General features: G+C 40.1%; 1 protein-coding gene across 2 annotated transcripts in view; it reads left to right on the forward strand.

Moving 5' to 3' along the window:
- Window positions 1–22,997, forward strand: part of CRY1 (cryptochrome circadian regulator 1) — a 71,038-nt gene that overhangs the window by 26,657 nt on the left and 21,384 nt on the right. For both annotated transcript variants that reach the window (XM_037880227.2, XM_037880219.2), the window contains exons 2-7: window positions 6,498–6,606; window positions 9,093–9,235; window positions 10,886–11,070; window positions 13,704–13,792; window positions 14,221–14,361; window positions 14,451–14,762. In XM_037880227.2, coding sequence (XP_037736155.1) covers window positions 6,498–6,606; window positions 9,093–9,235; window positions 10,886–11,070; window positions 13,704–13,792; window positions 14,221–14,361; window positions 14,451–14,762 — 979 coding nt within the window. The remainder of the gene's footprint in view (window positions 1–6,497; window positions 6,607–9,092; window positions 9,236–10,885; window positions 11,071–13,703; window positions 13,793–14,220; window positions 14,362–14,450; window positions 14,763–22,997) is intronic.

The raw sequence follows: 22,997 nt of genomic DNA on the forward strand, positions 1-22,997 counted from the left end.
TGCATGCTGGTAGGCTGTTTGTGAGCAGCCCGGGTTGGGAGTTGCAATAGCAAAGCAGTGTGAGATTGTGGAGCAGGTGGGGCAGGTGATGACACAGTTCCTCACTGGCCTGGATTGCATCCCAGAATGTGATAGTGGCATAGTCAAAGCAGGATTTATACACATCTTGGTATTTTAACTGTGATTTACACTTTAAGCACTGGTAGAACAGTTTTAAGTGGGTCTGAAGTGTGGTGGCTGGGAACAGTCACAAGAAAGGCTACAGCTTTATTATTTTCTGTTTGTTTATTTCAAGAAAGGGAAATAAAACCATAGTAAAGCATAAATATGGATGCCAGCGAAATAACTATAAAACTAGAGCTGACCAGCAAAGCATCGTGAGGTACCCAAGGTTGTGAAGCAGGCAGTGACACAACTCCTTGCTGGTCTGTATTGCACCCCAGAATGTGACAAACTCTCAAGATACCCTCAAGCTGTGCATCTTCCTTTCTCTAGAGGAAAGCACTGAAAAAACAGAGGAGATCTGCCTCCGTCACCACTTCTACAAACAAAATGATGGCTGTACCTGATGGAATGCAGCTGATGGCTGTAATACAGCAGGTGGCTGCAGATACTGTTGAAATTAAATCTACAGTTTCCCCCCTACAGACCGCCATGATTGAGATTCAGAGTGCACCACAAGCTCTATCCAGACAGGATGGGTGAAGCAGAACACAGCATTTCTGAAATGGAAAAATTTTTCAAAGAGAACAAGTTACAGGTTATGAAGAACTGTAATGATATCAAGACTAAGACCCCAAGCTTATTGATCTAGAAAGCCACACATGGTGATGTTACATCAGGGTGTCCCTGAAGGGATAGAGAAAGGTAAACCCTCCAAATTTGTCCCTAAACTGCTATCTAAATTGTTGGATTAGGCAGTAGATTTTTTTTTGTTTTGATATGGAGTGAGTATACTGGGCCCTTATCCCCCAAGCCAGCTCCAGGAGGTCAGCCTACAGCATTGATTGTGAAGTTCCTGAAGTTTACCACTAAGGAGCTTATATTGAAGAAATCCAGGGTCGGGGGGAAGGAGCTGTTCTGTGGAGAACCAGTGATTAAAATACTCCTCTTTCAGGATTATGCCCATGATGTGGTTGCAGTGAGGGAAGCTTTTAACCAAGCAAAACAGTTGGCCAAAAAATGGACTTGAAGTATTTTACTAAATACCTGCAGTGCTCCATATTAAGAATGACGAGAAGATAGTATCATTCAGTTCCCCTCAGGAAGCAAGAAAGTACCTCCAAAAATCTGCAAACTCCTCCCTCACAAAAAAGGAGACATCTTTGGAAGGGTCTGACCATATGAAATTTGTATTGCTCTCTGCGATCTGATATGGCTGTTCTAAACAAGTTGATGGGCTCTAGTTGATTTTGATATGTTAATTCCTTTTCTTTTTTCCCCATCACTCATGGTTAAAGGGTTAGTCTCAATTTAATTCCTATTACCCTAGCTCACAGGAAAGGAGCATCAGTGTAAAATATATCATTTGCTAAGTAAATTGTATATAAAGCTTCACTTTATTAGATGCTGCTTCCTTATAACTAGTGTATCAAGGTTCTATTGGTATTAGGTGATTACTATAGCTGTAATGTTTGGGGTCCCAGGGGTGCGAGGATCTCCGAGTTTCACCTGATTTGTCTGCACCGTATGCGTGTCAAGTTTGTATATTTTGGGCTGTGTAAACAGGTTTTTCTTTTTGATTGTATGATACCAATGTGTATTTTTCTCTCTGCTGTCTTTTCTGTTTTGTTTTCACTTACCCTCTTTTGTTGCCCTCCTATTCTGGGAATTTCTTTCTCACTCTTTTAGAATATGTAAAGGGAAGCAACACCCAACCCGTGAATTATATAACTTTTACTGCTTAGCTATGCAAGAACTGTATGCTGCTCAGGAAAATTTGCAATTTCTCATTTATTCAAAATGCGACTATATATTTTTCAATAGATTTTAACAATGAAGCTTCTTATAATTAAATGTCTTCTGGAATATAAAGGGTTTTAGTAACCCTGTTAAAAGAAAAAAAAAAACCCAACACAACCTCATTACTTAAAAAGAATTTTGACATTGCCGTGCTCGAGGAGGCATATCTGGTGGAACTTGAAGCTTGTAAACTGAATAGAGATTGGGTAGGCCTCTCAAATTCTAGTTGCTTTAATTCTAAAGAAAGGGGTATTACTATATTAATGGGTAAAAAGTTGAATGTTAATGTTCTGAGCACAAGGTTAGATTTCTGACAATGAGGGTAGATTTCCTGTCCTCCAGGCTGAAATTGACAATTCTGTAATTATCATTGCCACACTCTATGAGCCAAACTAAGATGATCCCAAATGTCTTCATTTTTTTTTTAAATGTAAATGACATCACCACCATCCTGTTACAGCTGGAGACTTAACAAAACTCTAGATCCAGTCTTTGATAAATCTTCTCCGTCTCCATATAAAAACACAATAGTCATCAGGTGCTTCATGCCCACATGGCTGATTTAGGTTTACAGAATATGTGGAGCCTGGGTAATCCTACAGCCAGAGACTATAGGTTTTTGGTTTTGGGCACCACATTTAAGATATTGAAGATTGAACTATTTCTTAGTCACAAGACTTGATCAACTCTGTCACTGATTGTAGCATTGGTACCGTTGTTATATCTGACCATGCTCCTACAGATATATGTTTTAGGCCCCCAGGGTATGCACGCCTAACTAAAATGTGGAGATTAAATGCCTCTCTACTGTTTGATACATCATTTATTAACTCTGTCCAGCAGGAGTTAGAACTTTTTTTTGTTTTAAACAAATGCCCCCACCACTTCATCAGCTGCCACACTTTGGGAAGCCTTTTAAAGCCTTCATCTCTTACACTACCTTTAAAAAGAAATGGAGAGAACATAGAATTGATAGCCTTACAAAGGAAATTAAGGTCTTGGATGTAGACTGTGCGTCTTCCCCCTCCATAGAGAAACTCAGAACCCTCATCAATCTAAGATATGAAATCAACAAACTTCTGTCCCAAAATGCTGAGTTTGTTTTGTTCTGTTTGAAGCAGAACTCCTGGGAATCTGGCAAGAGACCTGTCAAGGTGTTGGCATACAGACTTAAACAAAAGGCTAACAAATGAGGTTGCTGCTATTTGCAACTGTAGCAATAAATTATATACAACACAGTCAGATATTGATAGATTAAGTTTCAACAGTTTTATTCAAAACTATATTTAGCAGAAGAGAGAATCAGTAAAGATGCCATACATAACTTTAGTTGATTGTGTCTGCCACAAATATCTGACTCTCAGAAGGAACTTTTAGATGCCCCTGTAGAAATCACAGAACTGACTCAGACTATAAAAGAAATGAAGATTGGAAGGACTCCTGGTGCAGATGTTTCCAATTGAATTTTACAAAAGTTCTCTGAAACTTTTAACACCTAGATTATTGAATATGTTCCAGTGAAGATGTTCCAGCCAAGAACGAGCAAACTCTGCTACCCACTCAAAGAGGGGCTGTAATTTCAGTTATTCCTAACCTGGGAAAGACCTTAGACTAGATAGAAATTGGCCTATAATTACTTTAATCAATTGTGATGCTAAAATTTTAGTTAAAGCTCTTGCTATGCAATTGACCAAAGTTCTTTCACATGTTATGCATGTAAATCAGGTGGGCTTCCTTCATAATAGATATGGCTCAGATAATTTAGATCAACTGATTTATATTTTGCCACTTCATGAAATTCTAAAGAATCTTAACTCATTTCTTTAGATGCCGAAAAGGCCTTTGACTGCATGGGCTGGCACTATCTCTTTCATATGTTAGCAAAATTTGAGTTGATAAACAATGTATTGCTTGGATTAGGCTTTTATATTCTAACCCAATTTCCAGGGTAGTTACCAGTGGTGCTGTTTTTGCTCCATTTCCATTATATAGAAGTGTGAGGCAGAGCTGCCCCATTTCTCCTCTTCTGTTTGGTTTAGCTCTAGAACCTCTAGCCCAGAGGAGGGCAAACTATGGCCCAGGGGCTGGATCTGGCCCGTCAGGGCTTTCAGTCCATCACACGGGATTGCCAGCCCCGTGGCACAGCAGGGTGAAGGCAGGCTCCCTGCCTGCCCAGACCCTGTGCCGGAGGCGGCCAGCAGCACATCCCTGCGGCCCCTGGGGGAGGAAGGGCAGAGGGCTCCATGCACTGCCCTCGCTTGCAGGCACCAGCCCCCCACTGCTCCCATTGAGCAGTCACCCCGATTCGCCATCCCCTGGGGTCGGCTCTGCTCCCTAGTTCCTTGTACAGTAGTTCAAGTTTCTGCCTTCATTTTCTTTTGGGGTAATATTTAAAGGTCTCCTATAGGATCTAATTCTTGTTACATAAGCTGTGTCAGGCTGCAGTATCTAATCCTTTAGGCTTCTTCGATGGTCCCCTTATTCTTTCCTGGGGTCAAAGGACTTCTGGAACTAAACTTATCCACCTGTGTACCTGTGTATCCACCTTATCCATACCTGTGTATGGAAGCCTCTTTGTCTCTTGGTCCTGGAAAGCAGCTTTTCACATAGCAGTAATTTTGGCCTGGTGGGTAGGAGAATTGGCCATCCCGTTACAACAATTAAACACGTTAAGTGCTAACTTAAAAAAGCATAGCGTTCAGCCAGCAAGTCCTCCAACTGTGACACATTATCCTCCTCCCATCTTCACCTACATGTACCTCCCTTTCCGGGCTCACTGTTGCATCTATTTTAGTGTTTAGCTGGGGTCTGGTTCTTCCATGTCTTCGTGGAGAAACTGGGAAGCTGTACCTAGATAGGTCAGTAAAGCTGAAACCTTTGTTTTTCCTTCTTTGTATTCATTCTGCTTGGGACAGCTACTTGGAACCCATCACTTGACACTGATGGCAAGAGGACCACAGAAAACAGAATTTCTTGATTATCGGTTCTTTTCTGTGAACAGGCTTGATTGCTATTGACACTTGTCCTTTGGTCAAAAAATTAGTCGTCCTCCCCTTAAAAATAGTTACTGTTGGCACTAATCCAAAACAAATTACAGCACTGAAAATCCTCATGCTAGGAGCAGAGAGATGCTGGCAGAGATGAAATATGGGAATTAGAAATTATCTGTTGCCAGTGTGCTTGTTTGATGGGAAGGGATACCCATCACTCTGCATTTATTGAATCATATCACGTACCAGAATTAGCAGTAGAATTTCTGTGTGTATGGAGGCTAGCAGCAGGCAAAAAACTATATTGTTAGTTTAAAGCTATTTATCAATGGTTCTGCAAGTGTTTAGCTAAATTGTGGTGATTGTTTTATGATGTCATAGACATCAGGGTCTATTTCTGTTGATTAACTTCAGCTGACAGTTAATTTAAACATCTTCCTTAAATTTTCTTTTTTGTACAATTTGGGGGGAGGAGGGGTGATGACTATGAGTTCCTTTTTCGTGCAGCTAAAAGGAGTTTACTGTGTTAGTGTATATCTTACACACCAAAGTATTTTCTTCCCAATCTATGATGATGCATTATTCTTGCTACATCTTGTCCATGGGAAGTTTTTTGTGTGTGTGTTGGGTGGGTGCGGAGGTAGTGATGCTTGCAACATTTGAATACTTCAGACTTGCATAGCATTTCACAAAGTAGTTTATAAACATTAACTAATCCTCCATACTCTTTGTTAAATATGTAAAAACAGTTATATCCTAATTTGCATAGATTAACTGCTGTATGCAAAAAATTTATACTATTAATTCATATTAACTAATTGTACTTGTAATGAATTTCACATTTAAGTTTTATGGACTTGGAAAGACTTGCTAAAATAATCTCTCCATTTGGAAAACTTGTAGACTAGCCATACTAGAGACCATTTTTGGTTGGTTTATAGGGTTCGTGGTTTGGCTATTTTATTTGCCCTGTTTAAATAATCCTACTGAATGGGTAGCTAAAACAATGAAATTTAGCCACAAATCTTAATTAGTACATAGAAGTCCTATTTTTATAGATTTTTAAGTTAAAAGGGGACTGTTATGATCATCTAGTGTGACTTTAGCTACCCTAGTACTCAGTCACATTTTAGGTTACTGTATTGTATGAGGCCTTACTACACACAGTTTTTATTCTCCTAACAACTGACTGACTCCTGTTCTTCACTCCCCTGCTGCCCCTCCATTATTGAATAACTGCACTCCAAATTATAACTAGCATTCATTTTGGTACATTCCAAAGTTAAAATGTATGATACATTTTTTTCAATTCAGTATAGAACAATACATGTGAATATAAACAACTGCAGTCAAAATAAGTATGTATAATTTGAATCTTGACAAGCATATGCATGTATGAACGCAGGTCTTCTGTAAAATCCTGGAAACTTGGCAGTTTCTATTTGACTATCCACTTCTGTTCCCCCTTTCCTAACTGAAAATGTTTGTTTGAATTATTTCAGAAAGGTAAATGTTGCTTTGTAATAAGGTCTTTCTTCTCTACAGGTTTCTGCTTCAGTGTCTTGAAGATCTTGATGCCAATCTACGAAAATTAAATTCTCGTTTGTTTGTGATTCGTGGACAGCCAGCAGATGTGTTTCCCAGGCTCTTTAAGGTAAGCTCTAGGCAGAGGTGTGTTTTAATTCAAATGCTTCACTTTTCTTTTCATTCACTTTTTCACCTCCACTCAGAAGTTTTAGCTTTCAATCATCAAACTAATTTTGTCTGGGAAGACTCACTTCCTGTTGCCCTTTAACTTAAATCAGTACTTATCTAAATACCTTTGAATCCCTCACTACTTTTTAAGGTTAGAAAGTTTTGGTTGGGCGCCTATTCTGAGAAAGAAGGATTTAAAGACGTGTGGTTTTTTTTGCTTAGCAGCTTCATTGTTGACTGATGTTCCCATTAATTGATTGAAATTATTTTGACTTTGCTCTTTTTTGTGTAAAATAAAATATAGCTCATAATAACCTGCAAAGTATATAGAAATTTTATGCTGTTGCTAACTTTCCTCCTGGTTTGACAGTTCCCCCTGAAGCAGAGAGGAAGTTTTTATTCTGGGAAAATTGTTCAAGGTTCGTGGACAGAAATGTTATAGTCATTCCTAATATCTAATGAGATTCCTGTGTAGAGGTTAAATCCTTTGGTTGGTTTTTGGTGGGTTCAGGGTAGGCTGGGAGGGCTACTCCTACCCCTTGTATTATCCATTGTGTCTCACTGTCTCATCTTATTGAGTCTGGAATCTTTTTGTGGGGGGGAAAAAGAATCCAAACTGTTCCTCTTAAATTTATAAACTTAAACTTGGAAATTGGGGGATCATAACTTTTCTAATTGTATAGAATCAAGCTATAATTGCTAGCTGTCAAGCTAATTCTGCTACATGCTGCTTGACTTATTTTGATAAAGTTAGATGCCTAGACTCTAAAAGGACTTGTATTGAGGACATTTAAAGTTTTTGTGTGGGGAGGCTTTTATTACGAAACAATTCAAACCTGCCAGGAATTGTGTGTGAATCCCTTATGCTGAACAATCTGTCCTACCTTGTATGTCGCTTGGACATCTGGGTATGTCTACGCTGCAATTAAACACCCATGGCTGGCCCACGTCAGCTGACTTGGGCTTAGGCTATGATGCTGTTTAATTGTGGTGAAGCTGTTCGGGCTCGGGCTGGAGTCCAAGGTCTGAGACCCTGTCAGCTGACACTGGCCAGCTGCGGATGTTAAATTGCAGTGTAGACATACTCTCTGGTTAACTTCTCCAGACCTGAGGAAGAGCTCTGTGAAGCTCAAGAGCTTGTTCTCCTCCTTTGAGTATTGTCCTTATGGATGTTCCACTTCAGCTGTACATGTGCCTTCAATAGGAGATTTTCTATCATGTTTTTTCACCCATCTTCGCCTGAGATGGAGTTTCAGCAGTGTCCACTTTGAGCTTGCCTTATAGATGTTTCTTATCCTAGTTAGTTTGGTTAGCGTAAGGTAGCTAGCAGTTGGTTTATATGAGGTCCATTTTATCTTTTTTATTATATTCTCCCTCTGGGAAGGTTTTTACCTCAACGGGAGAGTATTTCTGGTTAACTGGGGTTCAAACGCTTCCCCACTTGCCAGGAGGCCCTCCTGGTGAGCAGTGGGCATTCCCGCTGTCATCCATTGCCTCGGAGGAAAACAGATCCCTTAAAAATGAAGCTTCTGCTTAGCACTTCAGTTCAGAGTTAGGAAGAACTGGAAAATTAAATGGAGACTCCTTATGATAGAACATTCCCTTCCACCCTTCGTCCCGCCATACACTGGTCTCCAATCAACTAAAGTGCCCCTGCCAGCTCAGCACAAACACTCTCTAGAGGAAAACTGTAGAGGCCTCTCAGAAAGACTCTTAAGAGTATGTCTGCGCTGCAATGTAAACCCAGGCTTAATAGAACTCGAGTTAGCAGACCCTGGGTTTGTTAACCTAGAGCTTGAGCCTCTACAGTCATTTGTAACCCCAGGTTAGGAATTGTTGAACCCCGGGTCCAGTCTCTACATTGCATCATGTGGGCTCGCGTCCAACCACCCATATCCCAGACTTCCTAGCACCCTCCCAAAATGTTTGTGGTGCAGTGTGGGAAAACTTGACTGTCCACCAAACTTGAGTGTCCAGAGGACAAAGAAAGTAGGCCTGTGGGATTGTGGGATACCCTGGGAGTCCACCAAAAGTATGTCTGTTGCGCAATAAAACAACTGTGGCTGGCCCATGTCAGGTGGTTTGGGCTGTGGGGCTATAAAACTGCATCTTGGTTTTCTTTCTTTGAGGTAATTTTTTAAAAGTCACTTTGATTGTTTTTTTGAATTAATTCTGTCTGGGAATTTATCTTCCCATGCAGTTAACTGACAGGAATGCTTAAAGGACAGCATTTATTCTCTGGGGGGAGAAGGTGTTGAATAATGGCGAGAGGGAGGCCTGGCTTTTAGTTTATCTTTGCTACTGCTGCTCCTAAGGTTTTTGACTTTTGCTGATGTGCAAGACTGGATTATTATCTAATTAGGTGTGACAGAATAAGTGTCTCTTTCCCTCCATTCCCCGGCACCTGTTGTTTCTAACCAACACTTCTTTTTTCCTAAATTTCAGGAGTGGAACATTGCAAAACTTTCTATTGAATATGATTCTGAGCCATTTGGGAAGGAGAGGGATGCAGCAATTAAGAAGCTGGCTAGCGAAGCCGGAGTGGAGGTCATTGTACGAATTTCACATACATTATATGACTTAGACAAGTAAGTTACCACTGTCTTAAGTTTACAAAGTAGTAATGTGTGGTTTTTATGCAGCATTCAATCATTGTTTTGCACAGAAACCGAAATGCACAGTTTGCAGTCTTCTTTTCTGTCTGCTTAGTCAGGTTTCATTCCTCTTCCTTCTCTCCCACCCCCCACCCCCCAGTGAAATAATGACATCTTATTTCAATACTAAGTAGAGTTTTGAACTCAAATGGGTTAAGGAAGCCAAAATATCAGTCCTTTAATAAAATATGCCATAATCGGTCTATAAAAATGGCCGCATACTTTTTGTGGGGATATGGTGCATTAATGCCTATAATTCACTTTAAATAGGATTTATCGTGTTTAAATTTTAGTTTTTGTCTATAGTTCAATATATACCGATTTTTTAACAGTTTTCTATCATTCCATACCATCGGGGTGATAAAGAACCTGCTAAGAATACTAAAGGTCAAGATCAGTACCCTTGCTTCAATTATTACAGTCTTCAGTATGCAAATATGTCAAGTTTAAAGTCCTTAACTGTTTCTAGTGAGCTAGTTCTGAATTGAATATTTTTCAAACACTCCCTTTCTTTCATTTATGTATCTAGAAGGTTATTGGGGATTGCTTGAAATCACCATCTTGCCTGGCACGATGTCTTGTTTATATTTTTCTACAGATCACTGTATTTAATGGATTAGTACTAGATCCCTATTATACATACATAATCCACAAAATATAAAGTATTGGTCCCACTGGGATTTTGATAAATTTATTAGCTATGTTTTAGTTTCCAGTTTTATACTGTTATAGCTAATTTAGAAGTCATTTATTTCAAATCTCTCCAGTAGTTCGTCACATTTGTATTTTTCTTTCACCGTTTGGAACCCAGGGGTTGACCTTTCATCAGTAGTGGGGCGGGGGGGACAAATTTAATGAAGTAGTAAAAAAAAATAAACAAACAAAAAATGCTGCTCCCTCTACACAACATGGTTTGACCATTCTATGCCACAATATTAGGGTTTGTTTAAATTCTGCTTCAGTGTTCTCTGGAGTTTTAGGTATATCTGAAGCAAATTATTCTTGAGGAAAAAGTGGAGTATAGAAGCGGGGTGGGGGGTGTGAATGCATGTACAGTGGCTGCCATAAAAAGCATTAGATCTTCATTTTTTGCCGAAGTAAAGTTACCATTATTATTCCATCGGAATACCACAGTAATATTTTCTTCCAAATTGCAGTTGTAAAGCATTTAATTGGTGGCTTGTATGTATGTCTTCGTCTTTGCAATAACTTTATTTTTACTGCTGTTTCTAATCTGTTTGAGCATGTGTATATATTTGTTTACCTTAAACATTTTTATTCATTATTTGTTTACTGCTGAGAAGTTTGTTTTCAACCCAGAAAGCAAGAATAATAATCACTTTGTTTATGCAATTAAGTTCTTCTGTCTCCCTAGTGGGATTGGAGTTGTATAATTAAGGTTTAAACTGTCTGGTTTAGTGTGTGTGTGTGTGTGTGTATGTATGTGTATATATATATGTGTAATATATAATATAAAAACAGAATTCAAACTGCAGGTAAGAACAGATTTCCTGTGTGTGCATATGTATATAAATTTGTAATATGCACTTGTATGAAATGAAGGCATTTGTTTTTTGAACACAGGATTATAGAATTAAATGGAGGACAGCCACCTCTTACCTATAAAAGATTTCAGACTTTAATCAGTAGAATGGAACCACTGGAGATGCCAGTGGAAACCATCACTGCAGAAGTAATGGAAAAGTGCACTTCGCCAGTTTCTGATGACCATGATGAGAAATATGGTGTTCCGTCACTAGAAGAGCTAGGTACGTTATAAGACTTATATTCATTCACTGCACTATGTTAGACACATTTTAAATATTACTTTAAAAATGTCCTACATGCTTATTTCAATCTTGTTCGGGTGCCAGGTGACTTTTATGCTTAAGCTTCATAATTAAACTAAAACTGCTGCCATCAGATCAACCTACAGCAAAGGTGGAAAGCCTAAACAAGTGACTCCAAGACTTTTTTTTTTGTATGAGGCTAGATGGATAGGTCAAACCCTATATTTTTTGGCTTCCTGCAGCATAACCATCTTCTCATAATATCAGACCACACTTCAGAGCACACTTGTTTGAAAACACTGTAGTTAGCTAATATGCTTAGAATCATAGGACTGGAAGGGACCTTGAGAGGTCATCTAGTCCAGTCCCCTGCACTCATGGCAGGACTAAGTATTATCTAGACCATTCCTGACAGGTGTTTGTCTAACCTGCTCTTAAAAACCCCCAATAATGGAGATTCCACAACCTCCCTAGGCAATTTATTCCAGTGCTTAACCACCCTGACAGTTAGGAAGTTTTTCCTAATGTCCAACCTAAATCTCCCATGCTGCAATTTAAGCTCATTGTTTCTTGTCCTATCCTCAGAGGTTAAGAAGAACAATTTTTCTCCCTCCTCCTTGTAACAACCTTTTATGTACTTGAAAACCGTTATCATGTCCCCTCTCAGTCTTCTCTTTTCCAGACTAAACAAACCCAATTTTTTCAATCTTCTCTCATAGATCATGTTTTCTAGACCTTTAATAATTTTTGTTGCTCTTCTCTGGACTTTCTCCAGTTTGTCCACATCTTTTCTGAAATGTGGTGCCCAAAACTGGACACAATACTCCAGTTGAGGCCTAATCAGCACAGAGTAGAGCAGAAGAATTACTTCTCATGTCTTTCTTACAACACTCATGCTTATATCCTTACAGCTCCTCTTTTGCATTGAACACCTTCCGTATCTTTGTGCTCCAGGATAACACCCTGTGTTCATACAAACCAGTGCTAAAAACCTATTTCTGCAAAGCCACAAAGACATTATGATAAAGTAAAGAAAGTAAAATAATAAAAAGACTCCTTTATCCTCATTCTGTTTCTAGTGTATTTAGTCTTCAGTCACTTCCATTAAACACAAGCAAATATGACTATTACTTTGCCTTCAGGCTGTCACCACAGGTGTCTGGAAAAATCATGTCAGATCTCCACTGCTCTGTCTAGTCCAGTTCAATTCAAATAACACAACTTGGTTTAATAGAACAAAAAGTAAAATATGTATTTGATCAGTTTAGCGTATAATTCAACACTTAGTAACAACTTTGCACATCACTTTTTACATAATACTGTTTACAGTAATGATCTGTGTAGTTATTGTTGTTTTAATCTCGCAAACACAAGTGCACATATGAAAACATGTCAAACTAATCATAGCATGGTGAATCAAAGAGATACTGACAAATTGAACTTTTTGACATTCGCCATCAGTTTCTCCTGGAACACCTTTTAAATATGTCCGGATCCTTACAAAGAATTTAAAAATATTTTATAAGGATGTTTCTGCTCCTCCAACAAATGTCTTTTCAAACTTGAGGGGGAAAAATTACTAGCTTCTTGTTACAGTATTCTTGAGTGTAAGTTGTCACTATAGCAGGTACAGAATTGTCAGACAAATTTTCAAGTTGACCTCGTCCCTTTCAAAAATTGCAGTTTTAAGACCCAATCTAACAAAACTTTTAAGTATCTACTTCAGTGACACTACTGCACTGATTGCTGAGTCCCTGTGTTATGCAGCATACCCTTCTCATTGGTTACTGACTTAGTCCCTGGTTCTCTGCTCTGCTCCTAGGCACTCAGTTTTTCAGTAGAATAGAATTATAGAAATATAGGGTTGGAAGGGCCCTCAAGAGTCCATCTAGTCCAGCCCCCTGTGCTGAGGCAGGACCAAGTAAATCTGTTCTTAAAAACCTCCAGTGACAAGGATTCCACAGCCTCCCTGGGAAGCCTATTCCAGTGCTTAACTATCTTTATAGTTGGAACGTTTTTCCTAATATCGAACAGCTAGCGTAAATATCCCTTGCAGAAGATTACCTTCAGTGGACATGGAGAATATAAAGACTTGTCTCTCTAAATTTTTGTTCCAAATTTAAAATTTTTCAAAACAAGCTGTTAACATTTTGGCTGTCCTTTGTTTTTTTGTTGTGCATTTTTCAAATTCTAATGGAAAAGGTTGTCTCTTTTTAAAAAATAAAAATCTCTGTAGTTCTTGCATCCCAAACGTTACAGAGCTGAAAACTCAACAATGAAACTGTAAACAAAAATGGAAATAGGTTTTTTTTGTTTTTAAATTGTCCATGCCGAGAGAAACGTAAAAAAGAATTGAAGTAAGATCTGTCCACCTTTGCCTTTTATAATAGAGCATAAAAATCATATTTAAATTGGTTGCAGGTAAATGGTGTTCTAAAGTAGTTTGCCAAAGTGACAAGTCCTACCAAACATTGTTTTAAAAGCTGTATTCTGCTATCCAGTGATGTTCTCAAACCATGATACGGTTATTCTCCAAGAATAGGGATAACTACTGTTTCTTTGTGCTATAGTATTAAAAAATGTTGTTTTTCTTCTTTTAATTCACTCATCAGGTTTTGATACCGATGGTTTGCCTTCAGCAGTGTGGCCAGGTGGAGAAACAGAAGCTCTCACACGACTGGAAAGGCACTTGGAACGAAAGGTATGTTGCAGATCATTGCTGTAAGCAAAAATTGGCATCTTGAAAACCATGGTTAATTACTATTACAAATAAGTATTGGGGGGGAGGGGGAGCAGAATTTCCAAGAAACTTCAACCAAAGACCAGTATCCTGATACAGATTGAATAGCTATTTTATTTTTTGTAATGATTTTTAAAAGTCGATGAAAATTTAGACTTTCAACTTGTATAAAAATTGAACTAGAAGAAAATTTGATAACATCTCATGTAATTTTGAAAAATATATGAATGCTTTTTCCAGTGGAGATACCGTCCGTCACAAAAAGTGACTATAAAGATAACTTCTTAATCATTAGTTACGTTTCAGTTGTATATTCAACTTTATAATCTTCTTCTCTGCCTGTGAATAATCTAATCTATAGTCTACCAATTTGTTTTTCTTTTTCTAAGGCTTGGGTAGCAAACTTTGAAAGACCACGAATGAATGCAAATTCCCTTCTTGCAAGTCCCACAGGGCTTAGTCCCTATCTGCGGTTTGGCTGTCTGTCCTGTCGCCTTTTTTATTTCAAGTTAACGGACTTATACAAAAAGGTATGAACTCAACTTGGTCAGATAATCATGTTTATATATAGTGAAAAAAACTCTAATAAAATATGTTTTCTTTTTGTGATGCCTTTCAGGTAAAGAAGAACAGCTCCCCTCCCCTCTCCCTATATGGCCAGCTCTTGTGGCGTGAGTTTTTCTACACAGCAGCTACTAATAATCCACGCTTTGATAAAATGGAGGGAAATCCCATCTGTGTTCAGATTCCATGGGATAGGAATCCTGAGGCTTTGGCCAAGTGGGCAGAAGGCAGGACAGGATTTCCTTGGATTGATGCAATTATGACACAGCTCCGTCAGGAAGGTTGGATTCACCATTTAGCCAGACATGCTGTGGCATGCTTCTTGACTCGAGGTGACCTGTGGATTAGTTGGGAAGAAGGAATGAAGGTACAATTTTTCATTAATGAATTTCTGATGTAGATAATAAGAATTATATACAAAAGATATCCATTGGTAAATGCATTAACGTAGGTTTTAAAGCTTAAATTGTGGTCAAAACATTCAAACCATGTAGTTCTGATAGGAGTGTTGAGGCCTAACTTTCAGGTGCAGAGCGTGCCCTTTTGTAGATGTCTAGAAATGGCCTTTGGTGCTTAGCTTTAGGTAACCCAGTTTGAAAATTGAGGCCAGCATTTATTAAATCTATGGGTTTTTTTAAAAATTTAAATAGAATATGGGGGAATTGAGTAGATGACTTCTTGAGGTCCCTTTCAGCCGTACATTTCTATGATAAGAATAAATACAGCTTATTCATCAGCTAATAGAAATTCTTTCCCAAACATACGTTCCACCCCCCCCTTCCAAAAAAGAAACCACCAACCTTTTCTTTTCAGGTTAGTAGAGAAAACAAAATGGGAATTGAGGTGGGGGCGGGAAAGTAAGTGTTGAGGACACTCAGCATCTGGCCATATCAGACCCATACATGTTGGACAACATGAATTGTGAGTGATCACAATTAGTTAGTACAACTAACTCGTATCAAATCTTCCTAAAACTGGAGACATGGCCATTCAAAGTACAAAGTTGTGTGTGTCTCATTGCTATTATTTGCACCATTCTTTGTTCAGTCCATGTGTTTTATTATCTGAAACACAAACAAAAGCATCTCTAAATATGGTCACTTTTTTTTAACTAACTACAGTTATAAACAAAGTTTTTACTGTTTGAAACTTGAAGATTAATATATTTGCTGGCTGTGTTGTAAGCTCACTTATAATATTTCTTTTAATTATTTTTTTAACTATTGAGTTGTGCTCACTTCCATCTTCCTCTTTCACATGTAAACAGAACTCTTGGTTATGCAAGTAATTGCACGAAAAATCCTAAGGCAGCTTGTCTTATCCAATTTATACACATATAAATTATATATCTGTATGCCTATAACAACAGCTTTGTGCATTTGATTGTACATATTACAGATATTACTTGGTCTACCCTTGGAGTAAATAACCCAACGTACAGAGGAACATTTGTGTAGTATTAAAAATATATAAATTATACCTCCATGTGCTGGTGAGAGTGAATCTGTCCTGCTAATTCTAGGTAGTATGTTATACAATCTTAGCAAGTATGCTTGAAGGGGAGCATCTAGTGGAGCAGTTGTGTACTTACGTTTTGTCTCTCACCAGCAGAAGTTGGTCCAATAAAAGATATTACCTCACCCACCTTATGTCTCTAAACTTGTTAGATTGGTGGCCATTTCAATTTAAAAATGCTTAAAAGTCTTGCAACTAAATATTTTTCAGAAAATACATAACTTAATTGTTTTAATAAAAAGGCATAATTGCAGGTATTCAAGTAAGTTTTATAGGTTTTTTTAATATCTTTAAATAGCTCTTGTTAACTGATACTGATTAAATTCTACTTTTTAGCTTTCTGAAGTGTTCTAATTTGGAATGAAATATTAAATACAAGTTTAGCAAGAAAATACCTAATTAACCCCTCCCCTCCCCCACACACTTTTTTGCTGTGTATTAAACTTTACTATTTTATTTCTGATTTCTAGCAGAACATGTTAATTCTAGTCATGGGTCACGTTAATATTTGTGGTTTAGTATTGTCCTGGGAAGGGAATTAGATGGTTTGTTTTTGTTATATAGAACATCTTGAGATTAGGTAAGTTTTAAAGGAAAAGTAACTACTTGCTGAATACTTTTTAAATGTGTGCTAAATAAGAATATTTGTATTGAAAAGGAACTTTCAAAGCAGCTTTAGAAAACCTTTTCACTATTTAGTATTTTCCTTTAAGGAATAAGATTCTCTCTCTTTCATACAACAATCTTAATGATGCTTCTAAGCAGGAGAGCTTGTTTTATGCAAGTTAGGATTGACCAGATCAGCTCTCTCTGTAGAAAGCACTGGAAATTTGAAATTCTTCTTTGAGTGTCCTCTACGACTACATAGTCCCTGTCTTGGGACTGGTGCAGCAGGACGGTAGAACCTTCTAGTAGAAGTGCCTATTAGGTGCCCACGCTCCCCCGTACACCTCATCTAGTGCTCAAGTATGTTCTGAGGGTGAGAGTTTAAAGAGGTTGTGGCACTGTTGGCACCTTATTTCCTTCCAGCTGCAGCAGTAAAAGAATGTGAACCAACAGATCTCATGATCCACTGATACTTATTGCCTGTATCTTAGTGTAATGCTGTTAGTTCAAAGTTCTATAGTTAGTAGTCTATAGTTAGTTTTTACTGTAACCTATAAATTAGGTTAGATTTAGATTAGATTGTGGATTTAAGAAAAAGCTTTATTTTTCAGTACGGTTGATCCCAGCATGAAGAAAAACAGGCTCAAGGAGTGCACGTTTTGCGCACAGGTCTTCCCAGTATCTGTCCTGCAGGTTCAGTGTTTTAAAATGTTTGGGGTGGAGCCATTACCCATCTATAGCACATTCACATCTTGGGCTGGCAAAGAAAGACAAAAGAGACTTCAGACCCTTTTATTACTAGTGGCCTTGTCTGTCAAACTTCTGGGATCCAAGAACTCTAAAGGATCAGAAAATAAGGATGGGAGGCCTGAATCGGCTCTGAGTACATCTGAATTCAAGAAAGTCGGAACAACGAAAGGATTGGTCCTGGCACTAAGCTCCAGTTCCAGATTGGTGGATTTGACCATTTCTAAGCCCTCCAATCTGACTCAAAAAATTAATGCATTATTCTGTGGAACTAGTTTCCGACTGTTTCTCATGGCTCTTCTGATAAGAGACTGAGATGGGACACTAAATGCAAAGAATCTCCAATATCTGTTCCACAATCTAAGACCCCCAACTGGATTGTTAAGAAAGGATTTGTCATCACTTTACATGACCCAGATCCCTACCACGGTCACTTCATTTGTTGCTTCGATATTGGATCCACAGATGTAGAGCCAGATCCCATGAGCATGCCTAGGATCTGATCATTTTCTCAGATCAGAATTTCTCTTCTTGGCACCTCATATTCTGAACAAGAGATGTAATGAAGGATTGGAGTGACCAGCAGGATTGGCCTTGGAATCCTTAGCCATATTGGTCAACCCAAGCTTACCACTGTCACTTTATGAAGCATGAATCTTCAGTCCTGGTACATCTTTCACCAGAATCAAGGGTTCTGGATCTGACACCTAGAGAATGTTCCCCATTGTCATAACCATTCAGCTAAGGGTAGCCTAGAATTCCTCCTTACCTGTAAGGGGTTAAGAAGCTCAAATAACCTGGTTGGCACCTGACCAAAAGGACCAATGGGGAAAGAAGATACTTTCAAATCTTGGGGGTGGGGCAGAAGGGTTTTTTTGTCTGTTCCATCTTGGGAAGCAGAGAAGGATCAGGTCAGAAAACTCCTTCTCCTATAAACCACCCTAAAAGTCTCTCATATTACAAAGTCCAGAATGTTAGTTCCTGGAGAAGGCATAAACCCCTCCAGTTGCTGCTTCACCAACTGTAATGGCCCCTTAACCTCGCGGCCATACACAAGTTCAAATGGTGAAAACCTTAAACTGGGATGTGGTACAGCCCTGTAGGCAAAGAGCACCTGCTGCAACACTAGGTCCCATTCGTTGGAGTGCTCATTTATGAATTTACGTATCATGGCCCCCAAAGTTCCATTAAACTTCTCCACCAGGCCATTTGTTTGATGATGGTAAGGGGTGGCAACCAAGTGGTTCACCCCATGAACTTCCCAAAGGCTTTTCATGGTTCCTGCCAGGAAATTAGTTCCCGAATCTGTAAGGATGTCAGAGGGCCAACCTACCCTGGCAAAAATGTCTGTTAGTGCCTGGCACACACTTTAAGCCCTGGCATTGCTCAGAGCTACTGCTTCTGACCATCAGGTGGCAAAATCCATGAAAGTCAATATGTACTGCTTTCCTCTGGGTGTCTTTTTTGGGAAAGGACCCAGAATATCCACAGCTACTCACTGAAATGGGACCTCAATGATGGGGTATGGCTGGAGAGGGGCTTTAACCTGGTGTTGGGGTTTTCCCAGTCTTTGGCACACCTCACAAGACTGGACATAGGTAGAAAGATCCTTGCCCATTCCCTCCCAGTGGAAGGACCTCCCCAAACGGTCTTTGGTTCTGTTCACCCCAGCATGGCCACTAGGATGATCATGGGCTAAGCTCAAGAGCTTGACCCGGTACTTAGTTGAAACTGCTAACTGTCTCTGAGGATGCCAGTCTTCCTGGTGCCCACCAGACTTTTGTATAAAAGTCCTCTTTCTACAACAAACCGGGATCGATTAGAAGAGCTGAGAGGTGGTGGGTTGCTCCGTGCCGCTGGCAAGCTCCCTGGAGGCTTTCATCTGCTTCCTGTTCAGCCTGGAACTATTCCCTTGGTGCTGGAGATAGCAGTTCCTCACTGGATGACTTGGACTTGGGCTTGGTCCCTCTGGAAGCGATGCAGGTGATGGGGCTGTTTCCGTTGACTGACTGTGAACCACTCTCCGCTGGTGCACTATGTTGTGTTTCAGGCTCTGGCTGAGCCTTTTTCGTAGGTTTAGCTGCTGCTGCCAGTGCAGGCTCGGTGGTGCCCTCTGATGTTGGAGGTGTAGACAGGGTTGCAAGTGCTGGACTTAGTGCTGGTTGCTTTGCCAGTTCCGGTTCTGGGACTGGCTTTGGCTGGGTCTCTGGGACTGGATCCACTATGGCTGTTGCAGTCGTTGGCAGGGGCTCCAGTTCCATCACCTCAGTCTGGGTCTCTGGTAACACAGACTGGGCCCTTGTTGAAGGTTCAGGAACAGAGCTAGGTGTGACAGCTCACTTAGCCTTGCTGCGGGTGACCATTCCCACCCTCTTAGCTAGCTTCACATGGTTGTCCAAGTCTTCCCCCAGCAGCATGGGAATGGGATAATCATCATAGACTGCAAAAGTCCACATTCCTGACCGCCCTTGTACTGGACAGGCAACTTGGCTGTAGGCAAGTCAAAAGAGTTTGACTTGAAGGGTTGAATCGTCACTTGGACCTCTGGGTTGATTAAGTTGGGGTCCATTAAGGATTGATGGATAGCCGACACTTGTGCTCCAGTGTCCCTCCATGCGATAACCTTCTTCCCGCCCACACTCAGTTTCCCTCTGCTCTGAGGGAACCTGGGAGGCATCTGGGCCTGAGGACCTTTGGTGTGACTCTGGTGTAATGAACTGCAGTCTGTTGGGGTTCTTGGGGCAGTCGGCCTTCACATGCCCCAGCTCATTACATTTAAAACATTGCCCAGCTGACTGGTCACTGTGGCAAGGTGGGTTGCTGGAGACTGGTGTTGGGTGACAATAAGGTGTTTGGGTTTTTCCTTGGAATGTAGGTGGGGCCTTGGGCTGCCCTTGGCGATAGGGTGTTGTCACAGGTTGCCCCTTCTGATATCCGCTCCTACTGCTGCTAGTTTTTTTTCTTTTTCGCCACCTCCACCCATTTCGTTCCAATCTCCCCTGCCTCGATTACTGTTTTGGGCTTCCCATTTAGGATGTACCTTTCTATTTCCTCATGAACACCCTCTAAGAACTGCTCCATTTGCATTAGGAAAGACAGATCTTCCAGAGATTTAACGCTTGCTCCTGATATCCAGGCATCCCAATTTTTTACAGTGTGGTAGGTGTGTGGGGAAAATGCCACGTCCGGTTTCCACTTTAGGGCTCTGAACCACTGATGGGCAGGCTCGGATGTTAGCCCCATTCTGATTCTGGCCTGTTTTTTAAAGTTCATAGCTGTTCATGTGTTCCTTAGGTATTTCAGCTGCTACCTCTGATAAGGGTCCACTGAGGTGCAGCCTCAGCTCTACCATGTACTGGTCTGCAGAGATGGTGTGCCCAAGGCAGGCCCTTTCGAAATTTTCTAAGAAGGCCTTTGTATCATCTCCTACCTTGTAGGTGGGGAACTTACTGGGATGGGAAGCGGTACCTGGAGAAGGATTGCTAGGGTTGTTTGGTATACTTTGCTTAGCCCTTGCCATCTCTAACTCCAGTTCATGCTTCCTCTCTCTTTCCCTCTCCTCCTGAGCATGCTGCTGGGCCTCCATAGCTCTCTCATGGGCAGCTTTTTCTGCCTCCATCCGTCTCTCATCAGCTTCCAATCTGGCTAATTCTAATTTCTTTTGGACATCACTGTCAGTCATCCTAGCCTTTCTGTAGCCTAACCCGAGAGCTAGAAAGAAAAAAAAACACTTGTGAATTCCCCTGCAGGAGGTTAACTACCCTGCCCTCAGGCAGAGGAAAAAAAACTCCAGGTGCTCCAGCTTAAAAAAAAAAATCCTTAAAAAAACCTCCCTGCTTTCCAAGCAGCCAAAAGGGGGGGAAAAATGTCCTTTTAAAATCCTACTGTGCGTTTGGTTCAAAATGATCCCACCACGCTGCCCCCATGTCAGAGTTCCCTCCCCACTCTGAACTCTAGGGGACCTGCATGAAAGACCCACTAAGCTTATTTCTACCAGTGTAGGTTAAAACTTCCCCAAGGCACAAATTCTTTGCCCTTGGAGGGTACACTGCCACCATCAAGTGATTTAACAAAGAATCAGGGAAAGGACCACTTGGAGTTCCTGTTCCCCCAAAATATCCCCTAAGCCCTTACACCCCCTTTCCTGTGGAGGCTTGAGAATAATATCCTAACCAATTGGTTACAAAGTGATCACAGACACAAACCCCTGGGTCTTCGGACAATAGAGAAATCAGTCAGGTTCTTAAAAGAAGGATTTTATTTTTAAAAAAGGTAAAAATCATCTCTGTAAAATCAGGATGGAAAATAACTTTACAGGATAACAAAAGATTCAAAAACACAGCAGAACTTCCTCTAGACTTAGTTTCAAAGTTACAAAAAAACAGGAATAAACCTCCTTCCAGCAAAGGAAAAATTCACAAGCAGAACAGAAGATAATCTAACACGCCTTGCCTGGGTTTTACTTACAATTTTTATAATATCAGAGACTTTTAGGATGGTTTATAGGAGAAGGAGTTTTCTGACCTGATGCTTCTCTGCTTCCCAAGATGGAACACACAAAAAAACCCTTCTGCCCCGCCCCCCAAGATTTGAAAGTATCTTCTTTCCCCATTGGTCCTTTTGGTTAGGTGCCAACCAGGTTATTTGAGCTTCTTAACCCCTTACAGGTAAGGAGGAATTCTAGGCTACCCTTAACTGTATGTTTATGACACCCATCCTTGCTACAGGAGACACTATTTGATGAAGAGCATCAGAAAACATCTCCTCTACAGAAATTTCAGCAACAAGATATGGAGCCTGGACAGTGGCTCATCTCCTGACGAAAATGTGAATGTAATTGCAGCATTGTCTCCTGAGGATGTGATTTAATTTCATAAGCTAGTGGATAGGGTGACATCAAGTTTAAAATGACCATCAGCAGCTTTGAAAGAAACCACGCATCCATTTTTTGACATTTTGGGCTCTACTGTAAAGAGTATGGTCTCATTGTCCATTTTGGTCTCTGGTCCAATCCATCTTCATAGATATTTAGGTCAGAAGGGACCATTATGATCATCTAGTCTGACCTCCTGCACAATGCATGTCAATCAGCTTAAAAAAAGGCAGATAAATTATGTCAGGTCCCACTGAAGGGTTCTCCTATTTTCATGTGCCTAATTCTCTAGTGGTAGCAGTAACAGTTCGGAGCTCCAAATCAGGTCTTCTACATTTGACGACTTCAACTCCTTATGACAAAGAGGGGAAAAAGTTGGACTCTCTAAGGAGAAAATTATTTTTACCAGCTTCTTTAAACATGCATGTGTCCAATCATCAAGCAGTAATATCCAAGTATTATTTTCACTTCTGGGAGAAGATCTCAATGTTAACCAAGAACCTCTCAGAGGATCAGAGAAGCTTAACAGCTCTCATTAAGAAGAGCCAGAATGTGGCAAAACATGCCCTTAGGGCATTGTTTGATGTTTCTGACACTGCTTCAAGAGCTAAGGCATCAGCAGTAGCACTCCACAGGTGTGCATGATCCTCATCTTTGCCTATGGAAACAGACAAAAATTAAGGATTTACCTTTTGAAGGAGACAGGCTGTTCAGTTAAACTATTGAAGTGCTGGAGAAAATGGACACACTCCACTGTGAGATCTATGGGGTTATTACCTCCCTTATTGTAGAAAGACATCTGCAACTAAGTTCAAATTTGAGAGACAATACTTTCTTTCTTCTTCCTCATTATTATTATTA

This window comes from Chelonia mydas, chromosome 1 (genome assembly GCF_015237465.2).
Source record: "Chelonia mydas isolate rCheMyd1 chromosome 1, rCheMyd1.pri.v2, whole genome shotgun sequence".
Classification (NCBI taxonomy): domain Eukaryota; kingdom Metazoa; phylum Chordata; order Testudines; family Cheloniidae; genus Chelonia; species Chelonia mydas.